The following is a 15,834-nucleotide window of genomic DNA, read 5'->3' on the forward strand; positions in this document are numbered from 1 at the left end:
GAGATTTTTTACCATGGGATGGCAAAACCACAGTTATTGTTTACTGGGGTATACCACACTTTTTTAAATAGAGATATTTGCAGCTGAACAGTGAGCGACACACTCAAACTGTTTTTTTTTTATATACAAATTGCCCAAAATGGATAATACAGGGGTTTGAACCGTGGAAGTGCAAAACAACACTTCTGTTTCTCTAGCCTACACCAGACTATTTTCAACAGTTATATTTGTGTCTGAAAAATCAGAGACACGCTTTTTTTTTGGGGGGGGGACACATCAAAAGGTTAATAAGACGGGTATTTGTACAGTGTGAAGGAGGAAAAAAAAGGAGGATTTAGATGAAAAAAAAAAGATTTTTCCTGGCCCCCGACACCTGATGCTAAGTCCAGCAATTTCAGCAACAGGAGCACACAGGACTGTAATGCAGCGTTTGCTGGTATAACCACTGTGTCTCCTATACAGCCTGCCTGCCTGGTATCTGGGATGGATATTAGTCCTTAAAAGGACTGTTTGTTTGTTCTGGCAGCCTTTACAGACCCTACACTAACTATTTCGCAGTTTATATCTCTCCCTAAATCAGCAGCGCTGTCCCTACACTGTCTAATCCGGAGCGACTGTGTCCAAGATGGCGGCGCCCGGTTTTAAATACTCGAGGTGACGCTGTGCGGCCAGCCAATCACTGTAATGCCCACAACCAACATGGCTGCAGCATTACAGTGACTGGCTGGCAATCCCTGCATGTTCATTGGCTCTGTAAAGAGCGCCAAACATGCAAGGCGGAGACCCGAGCTCCCGGCTGAGCAACCCGGAAATGCTCGGTGCTCACCGAACATCCCGAGTAGCGTGATGCTCGGGCGAGTACCGAGCAGTGTCGAGCATGTTCGCTCAACACTAGTGACAACCATGTACAGCATCAGTATCACACGTATTGGTGCCTGGGAATCAGCGGGACAGTTAGCACTGTTCCCAAGTGCCGGGTGCTGAAGGAATCTCTCATCATTGTCCCCTGCTTGTGCTGCGATAAGCGATAGAAAGGGACAATGTTGAGAGTTGTATTCACCTCCTGATGCCTCCAAAAGCAGTAAAAATAAGAATAAAATGCAAAAATCATTATACTCATCTGGCTTTAGGCGACCACACAAGCTGAGGAGCAAAGGAGAATGACTCGCTGCAGAGAGCGGTCCCTGTACTGAGCTCACTAAGCAGTGTCCTGTCACTCAGTGAGCTCAGTGCAGGTCTATGATCTTGTCCCTGACATCCTTAGGAGGCGCTTTGGTGTTGCCCATGTTGTAGAGGTTAGAGTCTGACTGATTAATTGAGTCTGTGGACAGGAATATTTTATACAGGTGATTATGTAAGACAGCTGTCTTTAATACAGGTAACGAGTTGATTAGGAGCGTCTAACTGGTCTGTAGGAGCCAGAACTCATAATGGTTTGTAGAGGATCAAATACTTATTTCTCACTGCAAAATGTAAATAAATAATTTATCTAATTAATACAATGTGATTTTCTTCATTTTTTTGGGATATTCTATCTCTCAATGTTAAAATTAACCTACCCTTAAAATTATAGACTGTTCATGTCTTTTTCAGTGGGCAAACTTACAAAAACAGCAAGGGATCAAATAATTATTTCATTCACTGTATGTATGTATATATATATATTTATATATATATATATATATATATATATAGTACAGACCAAAAGTTTGGACACACCTTCTCATTTAAAGATTTTTCTGTATTTTCATGACTTTGAAAATTGTACATTCACACTGAAGGCATCAAAACTGTGAATTAACCCATGTGGAATTATATACTTAACAAAAAAGTGTGAAACAACTGAAAATATGTCTTATATTCTAGGTTCTTCAAAGTAGCCACCTTTTGCTTTGATGACTGCTTTGCACACTCTTAGCATTCTCTTCATGAGCTTCAAGAGGCAGTCACCGGAAATGGTTTTCACTTCACAGGTGTGCCCTGTCAGGTTTAATAAGTGGGATTTCTTGCCTTATAAATGGGATTGGGACCATCAGTTGTGTTGTGCAGAAGTCAGGTGGATACACAGCTGATAGTCCTACTGAATAGACTGTTAGAATTTGTATTATGGTAAGAAAAAAGCAGCTAAGTAAAGAAAACCGAGTGGCCATCATTACTTTAAGAAATTAAGGTCAGTCCGAAAAATTGGGCAAACTTTGAATGTGTCCCCAAGTGTAGTTGCAAAAACCATCAAGCGCTACAAAGAAACTGGCTCACATGAGGACCGCCCCAGGAAAGGAAGACCAAGAGTCACCTCTGCTTCTGAGGATAAGTTTATCCGAGTCACCAGCCTCAGAAATCGCAGGTTAACAGCAGCTCAGATTAGAGACCAGGTCAATGCCACACAGAGTTCTAGCAGCAGACACATCTCTTCAATAACTGTTAAGAGGAGACTTTGTGCAGCAGGCCTTCATGGTAAAATAGCTGCTAGGAAACCACTGCTAAGGACAGGCAACAAGCAGAAGAGACATGTTTGGGCTACGGAACACAAGGAATGGACATTAGACCAGTGGAAATCTGTACTTTGGTCTGATGAGTCCAAATTTGAGATCTTTTGTTCCAACCACCGTGTCTTTGTGTGACGCAGAAAAGGTGAACAGATGGACTCTACATGCCTGGTTCAGACCGTGAAGCATGGAGGAGGAGTGGTGATGGTGTGGGGGTGCTTTGCTGGTGACACTGTTGGGGATTTATTCAAAATTGAAGGCAAATTGAACCAGCATGGCTGCCACAGCATCTTGCAGGGGCATGCTATTCCATCCGGTTTGCGTTTAGTTGGACCATCACTTATTTTTCAACAGGACAATGACCCCAAACACACCTCCAGGCTGTGTAAGGGCTATTTGACCAAGATGGAGAGTGATGGGGTGCTACGCCAGATGACCTGGCCTCCACAGTCACCAGACATGAACCCAATCGAGATGGTTTGGGGTGAACTGGACCACAGAGTGAAGGAAAAAGGGCCAACAAGTGCTAAGCATCTCTGGGAACTCCTTCAAGATTGTTGAAAGACCATTTCCGGTGACTACCTCTTGAAGCTCATCAAGAGAATGCCAAGAGTGTGCAAAGCAGTCATCAAAGCAAAAGGTGGCTACTTTGAAGAACCTACAATATAAGACATATTTTCAGTTGTTTCACACCTTTTTGTTAAGTATATAATTCCACATGTGTTAATTCATAGTTTTGATGCCTTCAGTGTGAATGTACAATTTTCATAGTCATGAAAATACAGAAAAATCTTTAAATGAGAAGGTGTGTCCAAACTTTTGTTCTGTACTATATATATATATATATATATATATATATATATATATATATATGCTATAGATGATATATGTATGTACAATTTTACAAAAATTCAATTAGCCTGAATTCAGATTTTTAGCAGTTTGCTCAATGCGATTTTGCTGTAGGTAGGGAGGGAGCCTGGAAAAGGGTTAAAAAAATTATACTCACTTTGCCACCTCTGTCACAGCCTGCCATCCATCAAAGTTCCCTTCCCCCTAGGAGGTGCCAAGCTCAGCAGACAGAAGTGCACAGCTGAGAGAGACAATAAAAATCTTAAGGCTTCAAAGCGTAAGCTTTCCATTGAATCTGTACTTCAGTCTGTGCAAATGCTTAGCCAGGAGCAGTGTACTCTTTTCTGCTGAGCTGCACAACTCTGTTGGTGCAGGGAAGGTATTTGAGCGATCGGTGACAATCAGTAGTGGCCTCAGGATCCGAACCCCCACTGATTTTCCCATAATTATAAGCCATTGACATATGAAAAGACCTTATAAGGATTTAGTTACTTTTTAGTAGTATATGTACAGTATAAAATGTGATATTTTGCATATATTTTTTGTTGTTGAATGTCAAGTATAGTGGAGTATGTCTTGTAAAAAAATAATGCATGCCGTGATGGCTCCTGATCTGGGAATGCTTACACAATCTCTCAAGGTAAAGCAACAAGGAAACAAATGAAGTAGTAACAGAATTAGTACCAATTCGACATCTACCAGTCTTCTGTGTATTGTTTATAGAACACATTGGAATGTACTTACTATCCCCCCAGCATAGTAGAGGACCAAGTTTATAGGCAGCTTCTGAGTGTGGTCTGTCCGTATCAGTAATCACTATATGGGTCACTGGGAGGTGATCTTTGTTGGACAAGAATCCTTTGTCGTTTGACCTGAAATTTGAAAAATGTTACTTTAGTATAAAAAAAAAAATGAGTACAATCAAATATAATCTAAGCTATGTAATATGTAATTTGACATTAGTATATATAGTGAGAAGATAAAACAAGCTGATTTTTGTAAACTGAAGCTTTTTAATTAGGGTACAATGGTTGTTTCATCAGTGACAATAAGCCATTACAGATTGAAGCCACCTGATTCATGTGAGAATCTAGATGGAGGAAACCTCGGCCAAACAGACATTTGCCATTACAGTACATTTCTACAGCTGGGCTCACAGAGAAAAGAATAGTCCTTATGCACTAAAATGCATATAGATATGGGTTAATCTTTTGAGAATTTAAAAAAATATTTTCAAGTTTACATCCTTTAAAGTGTACTAAAATTTTACAGTACTTCATTATACCCACTGATTAATTCATTATGCAAAGTTGAAAACTTTAGTTGCAATGAAATATAAAATATATATATCTCTATTGCTAAAAACAATTAAATAACAGTCAACACAGCATGAGCATCTTACCATTCACTTTTGTCAGCATCACAGTTGCAATAATGTTGGGAATCCACACAATTTCCTTGAAGTCCACATGCACATTTGTTTATATTTGGTAATGAACCAGTCCAGTAAGTATGTGATTGATTATTACGTCCAACCCACCAAGTGAAAGGGATGTTGCCTAAAGTAAAAAATATGCTTTTATAATCACTTTTGTAAATATGTATAGCGGGAAAAATAACATATAAAAACTGACTCTGGAGTTTAAACTATCTTTCTATCTTTCTATCTATCTATCTATCTATCTATCTATCTATCTATCTATCTATCTATCTATCTATCTATCTATATCATTTTTTATCTATCTTTCTCACTCTCTATATCTATCTCTCTATATCTAACTATATCTACATATCTATCGCATGTCTATCTATCTATTACACACAGTGGCATGTAAAAGTTTGGGCACCCCTGGTCGAAATTAATGTTATTGTGAACAGTTAAGCAAGTTGAAGAATGATCTCTAAAAGGCCTAAAGTTAATAAAGATGACACGTTTCCTTTGTCTTTTAAGTAAAAAATATATTTTCATATTTCTCATTTTAAAAATTACAAAAAGGAAAATGGGCCAATGTAAAAGTTTGGACACCCTACATGTTTAGTACCTAGTAGCTCCCCCTTTTAAAATTAACACAGCTTGTAAATGCATTTTGTAGCCAGCCAAGAGTTTTTAAATTCTTGTGTGTTTCATCCATTCTTCATTGGAAAATTCTTCCAGTTCTGTGAGATTCCTGGGTAATCCCGTACGCAATGCCATTTTGAGGTCTAGCCACAGATTTTTAATGATGTTCAGATCAGGGGACAATGAGGGCCATAGTCAAACCTTCAGCTTCTGCTTTTTGGCTAGTCTATTGTGGATTTTGACTTGTGCTTAGGATCATTATCCATTTATAGAAGCCATCCTCTCTCAACTTCAACATTTTTACAGATGGTGTTATGTTTGCATCAAGAATTTGTTGAAATTACATTTAATCCATTCTTCCCTCTACCTGTGAAATGTTCCCCGTGCCAATGCCTGCAACACAATCCCAAAGCATGATTCATTCATCCCCATGCTTAATGGTTGGCAAGGTTTTCTTTTCCTAAAATTCTGTGTCCTTTTTTCTCCACATATACCTTTGACCATTGTGGCCTAATGTAGCATCGGCGTCTCTGTCTCCTGCCGGACAGAGACGCCGTTCCCCTCACCGCCGTGGTCCCGGTCCGGCGCCTTCCTGCTCCCTTCCTGCTGCTGCTGTGGCGTGCACCACGTGCAGCTTCCCGGGCACTGTGCTTAGGGCTCGCGCACGCTCCCTCCCTCTTAAAGGGGCCGTGGGCTTCGTCCTAAAGAGTTCCCGGCCAATGGCCGGAGGACTTCCCCTGTATAAGGCACCTCCTCCAAAATGGAGGTGCCTGTGCAAGATTGTTGTTTTGTGTGCTAACACTTTCCTCAGCCCTCAGGTCCCGCTGCCTGTCAGCCTCGCCCGCCAGTCTGTCTACAGTCCTGCCCACCAGTCTGTCTAACAGTCCTGCCCGCCAGTCTGTTTAACAGCCGTGCTTGCCAGTCTGCCTACCCGGGGCACCTGCCAGTTACCTGCCATGCCCACCAGCCTGCCTACCCAGAGAACCTGCCAGTTACCTGCCGTGCCCGCCTGCCTGCCTACTTGTAGCACCTGCCAGTTACCTGCCGTGCCCACCAGCCTGCCTACTCAGAGCTCCTGCCTGTTACCTGCTGCGCCCACCAGCTTGCCTACCTGGAGCACATGTCTGGTTATCCGCCATACCTGCCAGCTTGCCTACCCGGAGCACCTGTCTGGCTGTCAGCCGTACCTGCCTGCTTATCTACCTGGATCACCCACCAGCCTTCCTGCCGTGCTCATCCGCTGTACCAGTCAGCTCCTGTCAATTGACCCATAGGAGTCACCTGCTCTCACACAAGGTCAGTCCCAGAGTGGAACCTGGTTCACCTGCCCGGTCCCTCCCTGGTTCACGGAGTCGACTAAGCCGCCGTGTGACCTGGGTCAGTCCGAGTAGGTACTTAGTTACGCCCCTCTGGTCCCTCCTTGCACCGAAGCACAGAGGTTCCACCACCTGGACCCGTAACACCAAAGAGTTCTATTTTAACCTCATCAGTCCACAGGACTTGTTTCCAAAATGCATCATGCTTGTTTAGGTGTTCTTTTGCATGCTTCTGGAACTGAATTTTATGCTGAGGATGCAGGAGAGGTTTTCTTCTGATGACTCTTCCATGAAGGCCATATTTGTGCACGTGTATATGAACAGTAGCATAATGTAACACAACTCCAAAGTCTGCTAAATCTGTCTGAAGGTATTTTGCAGTCAACTGGGGGTTCTGATTTGCCTTTCTTGCAATCGTACAAGCAGCTCTCACTGAAATTATGCTTGGTTTTCCAGACCTTATCTTTACCTCCAGTGTTCCTGTTAACTGCCATTTCTTAATTACATTTCGAACTGAGGAAAGGGCAACTGGAAAATGCTTTGCTATCTTCTTATAACTTTTTCCTGCTTTGTGGACCTCCACCATTTTCATTTTCAGAGTGCTAGGCCACTGCTTAGAAGAACCCATGGCTGAAGTTTTTTGGCACAGAGTTAGAGGAGGCTGGGTTTTTATAAATCTGGGAAATTTGCATCACCTACCCTTTACTAATGAGGATAGTGAACAAGACATAAAACTAACAGGCTAGTTAAGGTCTGAAACCTTGTTCAAAGTTATCCTAGCACACAAATCTCCATGGGTGCTCAACGTTTGCATCTGCCCATTTTCCATTTTATAATTTTTAAAATGAAAAAAAAATGACAATATGCAGTATATATTTTTTTGCCTCCAACACAAAGGAAATGTGTCATCTTTAACTTTACGCCTTTTAGAGATCATTTCATCTTCAACTTGTTTAACTGTTCAAAATAACAGTAATTTTGACCAGGGTTGCCCACATACCAGGTGCCATGCATACCAGTATTGGGGGGTGAGGAGTGCCATGCATACCAGAATTGGGGATGAGGAGTACCATGCATACCAGGATAGGAATGTGGGGTACCATGCATACCCGGATGATGGATGGGTTGCCATGCATACCAGGATGAGGGGTACCATGCATACCAGAATAGGAATGAGGGGTACCATGCATACTAGATTTGGGGGATGAGGAGGGCCATGTATACCAGCTTCGGGGATTAGGGGTGCCATGCATACCAGGATTGGGGATGAGGGGTGCCATGCATACCAGTATTGGGGATGAGGGGTGCCATGCATACCAAAATTGGGGGTGAGGGGTGCCATGCATACCAGGATTGGGGGTGAGGGGTGCCATGCATACCAGGATTAGTGGTGAGGGTTGCCATGCATACCAGGATAGGGATGAGACGTGCCATGCATACCAGGATAGGGATGAGGGCAGCACATAACAGGATGGAGGAACAGGATTGGGGAGCACACATATCAGGATGGGAGCAGCACAAATACCAGGATGAGGGCAGCACATACCAGCATGGGTCACCATATACCAATAAAAATTCTCGCCACCCGGGTGTAGAACGAGCTCAATAGCTAGTGTATAATAATGATAAATGACATAGAAAAATTATTGAACATGCTTGTTGAAATTTATTTAATACTTTGTACAAAAGCCTCTGTTGGTGATGACACCTTCAAAACGCTTCCGGTATGGAGAGACAAGTTGCATGCATTACTCAGATATGATTTTGGCTCATTCTTCAACACAAAAATCCTTAAAATCCTAAATGTTCCATGGGTCCTTCTTTAAACTCTGAGCTTTAGTTCCTTAAATACATTTTCTATTGGATTCAGGTCCAGTGATTGACGGAGCCATTCTAGAAGCTTTATTTTCTTTCTCTGAAACCAATTGAGAGTTTCCTTAACTGTGTGTTTGGAATCTTTTTCTTGCTGAAATGTATTCCTCATTTCATTTCCATCATCCTGATATTTATCAAAAATATCTCGGTACACTTGTCTATTTATCCTTTCTTTAATCATATGAAGTTTGCCAGTGCCGTAAGCTGAAAAACAGCCCCGCAACATAATGTTCCCACCTCCAAACTTCACTGTTGGTATTATGTTTGTGGGGTGATATGCAGTGCCTTTGGCCTCTAAACATGATGTGTATTATGGCATTAAAGAATTCAGTGTTTGTCTCATTCAACCAGATTATATTCTCTAAGTATTTCACAGGCTTGTGAAAATGTTGTTGAGCAAAGTTTATATGCACTTGAACATGCTTTTTGTTCAGCAATGGAGTATTGCGTGGTAAGTGTGCATACTAACCATGGAGGTTGAGTGCATTACTTATAATTTTCTTTGAAACAATTGTACCTACTAATTCCAGGTCTTTCTATAGCTCTTCACAGGAGGTCCTTGTCTCTTGGACAATTCTTCTGATAATTATTTTCACTCCTTTGTCCTTTGTGGGGATCACCTGGTCGTGACCATTTTATAGTGAAATGATGTTCTTTTCACTTCCAGATTATGGCCTCAACAGTACTTACTGGAACCTTTAGCAATTTAGAAATTCAAAGTGATAAAAAAAGGTTTTTAATCCAGCAAAGTCAATTAAATGCAAAATTACTTTACTGTGACTTCATTAAAATAGTAGCATAGGCATAAAAAATATATCTGTCATGTTTAGAGTTACGCTGACTCTTAACTGTAGATGTATACAGTGTTGTGAAAAAAGTGTTTGCCCCCTTCCTGATTTTTAATTATTTTGCATATTTGTCACACTTAAATGTTTCAGATCACAATACAAATTTACATATTTGACAAATATAACACAAGTAAACACAGAATGCAGTTTTAAATGAAGATCTACAATTTTCCTAGCCACACACAGGCCTGATTACTGCCACACCTGTTCTCAATCAAGAAATCACTTAAATATGACCTGACTGACAAAGTGAAGTAGACCAAAAGATCCTCAAAAGCTAGACATCATGCTGTGTTTCAAAGAAATTCAGGAACAAATGAAAAACAAAGTAATTGAGATCTATCAGTCTGGAAAAGGTTATAAAGCCATTTCTAAAGCTTTGGGACTCCAGTGAACCACAGTAAGAGCCATTATCTGCAAATGGCAAAAACATGGAACAGAGGTGAACCTTCCTAGGACTGACAAGCCGGCCCTAATTACCCCAAGAGTGCAGGGACTACTCATCCAATAGGTCACAAAAGACCCCCACAGCAACATCCAAAGAACTGCAGGCCTCACTTGCCTCAGTTAAGGTCAGTGTTCGTGACTCCACCATAACAAAGAAACTGGACAAAAATGGCATGCATGGCAAAGTTCCAAGACGCATACTACTGCTGAGAAAAAAGAACATAAAGGCTTATCTCAGTTTTGCCTTAAACATCTTGATGATCGCCAACACTTTTAAGAGAATACTCGGTGGACTGACGAGGCAAAAGTAGAACTTTTTGGAAGCTGTATGTTCCATTACATCAGGCGTGGAAGTAACACAGCATTTCAGAAAATGAACATCATACCAACAGTAAAATATGATGGTAGTAGTGTGAAGGTCTGGGGCTGTTTTGCTGCTTCAAAACCTTGAAAACTTGTGATAAATGGAACCATGAATTCTGAGGTCTACCAAAAAATCCTGAAGAAAAATGTCCGGCCATCTGTTCGTGACCTCAAGCTGAAGCACACTTGGGTTATGTAGCAGGACAATAATCCAAAACACACCAGCAAGTTCACCTATGACTGGGTTAAGAAAAGCAAAATTAAGACTTTGGAGTGGCCCAGTCAAAGCCCTGACCTTAATCTGATTGAGATGCTGTGGCATGACCTTACTAAAGCGGTTCATGCTCAGATACCCTCCAATGTGTCTGAATTACAACAATTTTGCCATGATGAGAGGGTCAAAATTCTTCCAGAGCATTGTAAAAGACTCATTGACAGTTATTGCAAACGCTTAATTGCAGTTATTGCTGCTAAGGGTGGCCCAACCAGTTATTAGGTTTAGGGGGCAATCACTTTTTCACACAGGGCCCTGTAGGTTTGGATTTCTTTTTCCCTTAATAATAAAGACCTTCATTTAAAAACTGCATTTTGTTTTTACTTGTGTTATATTTGTCTAATATTTAAATTTGTTTTGTGATCTGAAACATGTAACTGTGACAAATATGTAAAAGAATAAGAAATCAGGAAGGGAGCAAACACTTTTTTCACTCCACTGTATATTTAATTTCCTTTTCATCCCAATTAACTTTGCTGGATTGAAAAACCTCTTTTCATCACTTTGAAAAATGCTTCTTTATTCCTCTCAAGCTTTACCTGTGAATAGCGGAGTGGATGGCCCAGGAACCAGATTGAACATCATACATATCTTGGATGGAGTAAGCTGTATCTACAAACTTTCTTATATTACTGCTTAGTTTAGAAATTGTTTTGTATCCAATGCCATCAGTATGTTTTGCAACAATAAGGTTGCAAAGGTATTGAGACAGCTCACTGGTTTTACCCATCATGAGATGTTTCTTGTGTGGCATCTTGGTAATGAGACACATTTTTATCGACCATCAGTTGAACCAGCTGATATTATTTTTCACTATGTGGCAGGATTGCTTTCGAATTACTTATAGATTTCAGCTGGTGTCATTACTCTTCATGGCTTTTTGTACCTCTCTTCATTCAAGTGTTCAATATTCTTTTCCATTGTCATTTCTCATTATTACACATAACTTAATTCATGGACATCCATGGTTTGATTTCTTTGCCTGTATAGATTGGATGGGTTGTTACTAACATCTAGTGAGTATTTCACGTTAATAGCTCCTTTAGAAATATTTTTGCTTAGACAATTGTTGATGAGTTCAGTACTTATTTCACCTGCTGTATACAGTAGGACTGCATACAATTTGTATATACTAAATTATTTATTTTTTATTTACTAGACTCCTTATTTTTTATTTGAAATACATTGGGTTGTTCCAACATCTAGTGAGGATTTCAGGTCAATAGATCTATCTATCTATCTATCTATCTATCTATCTATCTATCTATCTATCTATCTATCTATATCCTATACATTTGTTATTAGATCATAGCTGTTCTAAATCTGAATTATGTAAGCTTTTTTTAAGAACATTGAAATAAAAGTCTACATTTCGCATCAGTCAATGATTAATATAGAAAACCCATCTTAATCCATCTGTTTATAGATCCCTAATCAGACCACACAAGAAATATGTTTGGATGATTTTTGTCAATAAAACAGAAAAACATAAATTAAAAGTTAGAAAACCATAGCAGAGTTGAATAAAGTTTAAAAGCATTCAATTTTACAGTATTACTTGGGTTCTTTACAGTCAGAGCAGTTAAACTATAGTACTTTCTGTCATTATCCCAATATTCCTAAGCTTTATTGCTGAACTATATGGATTTGTGTCTCTACCCAGCCACACAACAATGATACTATTATGTTTTTCATGATAAATTTGCCTAACAATTTTGGATAATTGTTTATTAATGACAAATAATTTTAATATTTAGGATAAGATAGGATTATCCTCCCTAAAGGAGGGCAAGCCTCAGCTCTTCGAATTTTTGCATTGAAATTATAAGTTGAAGCCAGTTTTTAAATTTCTTTTTATAACATATATTTTATAAATTTTAAATGAATTTAAATTGAATTCACATACATTTACATAATGTATATGCTAAGCAACACTATTTACCATTATCTGAAAGGTGTATATTAGGATGCGTAGTGTATCATGGAATAATATATGATTAAATTTACAACCTCCCCCGATACATTGAAGATTTATTTTAAGTTAAAAGATGTTCTACAAATAACCTAATTTTTTATTATTGTCAAATATTTTACTTTTATTAGTGGAAAAGAGCACTAGGAGTCTGCATACTCACTGAGGCATGATATTAGAATAATTTATCTTGAGAGGCTCACGTCTACATTTTAAAATTAAAGGTGAAAAAAATGAGCATCCATTTTTTTAATATGTGTACAAATGAGGGACATTGAAATTGTGCTGTAAAATATATAGTATTAAATACAAATGAATGAGTAATGAAAGTTTATTATATATTTATGCATAATTTTTACTAATGTTGTAAGTAGTGATGAGCAAGTGTGCTCACTACTGCTCGGTACTCACCCGAGAATCTCACTGCCCCAGATGCTATTTCCGGGATGCTCGGGCGGGAGCTTAGGTCCCCTCCCCGCATGTTTGGCGCTGTTTAGAGTGCCAATGAACATGCAGGGATTGCCTGCCACTCACAGCAATGCCGTAGCCATCTTGGTTGTGGCATTACAGTGATTGGCTAGCCTCATAGCGTCATCAGGTCTATGTACGACCTGGTGGCCCTATACTCGTCATAGTGTACCCAAGAAACAGACAGAGTAGGGAGAGATGCTGCTGAGTGAGGCAGATCCTTGCTTGTTTATTAGTTAGTATAGATATTCCACAACATATATATATATATATATATATATATACATACATATGAACTAACAGTCCTTCTGAGGACTAATCCAGCTGTATATATACAGTGGTGATAGCAGGACTTAGGTAGGCAGAGATTGTGGACACTATACAACACAATAGGGTCAATTGCATGTTCTGTCTCCTGCTGATGCCTGTGACAGATATCCATTAGACTACATATCAGGGATATTTTTTTTTTGCTCTCAATCCTGATTATTTCTTTAAAAAGCAATACAGTCCAACAATTTACTGCTCCATTTGAACCTATTCACATGTGGTTGCTAAGCAATACTAAACTGGAAGGGCAGTGCCTAAAACCTTAAGCATCTTGTCACATGTATCAGATATTACTGCGGTAAAAATCCAGCAATTTGTTGGGGACGTGTAAAATATTTTACTCCATTTACAGTTTGGCAGCAGTGTAGCAGTGAATCTATTCACATGTGGTCGCTGAGCAATACTAAACTAGAAGGGCAGTGCTTAAAACCTTGGGCGTCCCGTCACACATATCAGATATTACCATGGTTCAAATCCAGCAATTTGTAGGGAACATGTAAAATATTCTACTCCATTTACAGTTTGGCAGCAGTGTGGTAGGGAACCTATTTACACGTAGTCGCTGAGCAATGCTAAACTAGAAGGGCAGTGCTTAAAACCATGGGCGTCCCGTCACACATATCAGATATTACTGAGGTACAAATCCAGCAATTTGTAGGGGACGTTCAAGATATTATAGTCCATTATCTGAGTCTGAACTGCATATTCCTCACCCTGATCCTCCTTCCTCCCACTATGCCGAGTGCCCGGAGACAACTGATCCCACACTTGGACACTCAGAAGAGCTGTTAACATTTCCATTTATAGATTCAGGCCTCTCGCCCGGCCAGCTTCAAGTTGGGCAAGAGGAGATCGCATATAGCAATGCCCAAATAATTGAGCAGCCACGATCACATTAAGGTGATAGTGGGAAAGTGCAGTTATTGTCGCAAGAGGTGGATGATGATGATGAGACACAATTGCCAGAAAGTCAGGAGGACCAGGGCGCGGTAGTGGAAGACGAGGTGGTGGACAATGAAGTCTCTAACCCAACCTGGCAAGGTGACATGGATAGCAAGAAAAGCAGCACAGAGGGGGATGGAGGCATAGCACCACGACTGGCAGGAACAAGCAGTGGGGTGGCCACAGACACAAGGCGGGCAACTGTTCCCCGGAACACCAACACTACAGAAGTTGTCACTCAAACTGTTAGGTCTTTCCAAGTCTGGATCTTTTTAGACAGTCAAGATAACCCCAAAAAGGCCATTTGCAACATCTGTCAGGCCAGAATCAACAGGAGCAGCAAAACTTTCAGCCTGACCATCACCAGCATGCTCAGGCACATGACAGCAAAGCACCCAACTAGGTGGGCTGAACGCCAGGGTCAAGAAACAGTGTCTCTATGGGCTCCACCACTGCCTGTTCTGCTGTTGTGCGTGCACACCAATCCCTCGTCCATGGCGCAGGAGGAGGCAACATGCATCCCACCCTGCATCTGTTATTGCACACTTGCAACCACCACCATTATCAACCATGTCCACGTCCTTGTCCCAGTGCAGTGTTGAGTTTTCCCCAGTCCTTTGAACGCAAGCGCAAATACGCAGCCAACCACCCATAGGCCACACTACTAAACTCCCACATTTCAAGAATGCTTGCTCTTGAAATGTGGCTTTTTATGCTCATGGAGATGGAATCTTTTCTCAACCTGATGGCGACGGCCGTCGCTCAGTACTCGGTCCCCAGCCGCCACTATTTCTCCCAGTGTGCCATCCCGCATTACACAAGCACGTGTCCAAGAACATTAGCCGTGTACTCAAAAACGCAGTTACAAGGAAGGTCCACCTAACCACGGACACGTGGACAAGTGCTAGTGGGCAGGGATGATATATGTCACTGATGGCACACTGGGTTAATATAGTGGAAGCCGGGACCCAGTCGGACCCTGGGACAGAACACGTCCTCCTGACACCAAGGATTGTGGGCCCTGGGTCAATCAGGGTTGCCCCATAATCTACATATCCTGCAACTCCTCCTCAGTCTCCTTCTCCGAAATGACCACATGGATCGGAAGCTGGAAGCACTGTAGCACTGCCTCGGCTAACCGGCAACAGGCTGTGCTGAAGCTAATATGCTTAGGGGATAAACCGCGCACTGCTAAAGAGTTGTTGACAGCTCTAAAAGAACAGGCAGTTCTGTGGCTGTCACCACTGAACCTACAGCCACGCATGGTCGTGTGTGACAATGAAATAATCTGGTGGCATCTCTGAAGTGAGGCGAGATCACACACGTACCATGCCTGTCCCATGTGCTCAACCTAGTGGTTCAGAGGTTTCTCAAAACCTACCAGGATCTGCTTGTCGAAGTACGCCGTGTGTGTGCCAATTTTAGAAAGTCAACTACAGCTTTCGCCTCCCATGACGTGCTTCAGCAGTATTTGCAGCTTTCAGCTCACTGACTGGTGTGCGATGTCCTCACACATTGGAACTCAACCTTGCAGATGTTGGGAAGGATTTGTGAGCAGCACAGGGCAGTTGTTGAGTACCAGTTTCAAAACGCCCGTCGGTG

At 41.1% G+C, this 15,834-nt stretch overlaps 1 protein-coding gene across 1 annotated transcript in view; it reads right to left on the minus strand.

Moving 5' to 3' along the window:
• Nucleotides 1-15,834, minus strand: part of CNTNAP4 (contactin associated protein family member 4) — a 636,367-nt gene that overhangs the window by 140,625 nt on the left and 479,908 nt on the right. Inside the window, exons 14-15 of the mRNA XM_073670996.1 lie at nucleotides 4,741-4,897; nucleotides 4,083-4,210 (exon numbers count right to left, since the gene is read on the minus strand). Of these exons, the coding sequence (XP_073527097.1) occupies nucleotides 4,083-4,210; nucleotides 4,741-4,897 (285 nt within the window). The remainder of the gene's footprint in view (nucleotides 1-4,082; nucleotides 4,211-4,740; nucleotides 4,898-15,834) is intronic.

Source organism: Phyllobates terribilis, unplaced genomic scaffold, assembly GCF_046119375.1.
Source record: "Phyllobates terribilis strain yellow unplaced genomic scaffold, ASM4611937v1 Scaffold_1__5_contigs__length_1240528914, whole genome shotgun sequence".
NCBI classification, from domain to species: Eukaryota; Metazoa; Chordata; class Amphibia; order Anura; family Dendrobatidae; genus Phyllobates; species Phyllobates terribilis.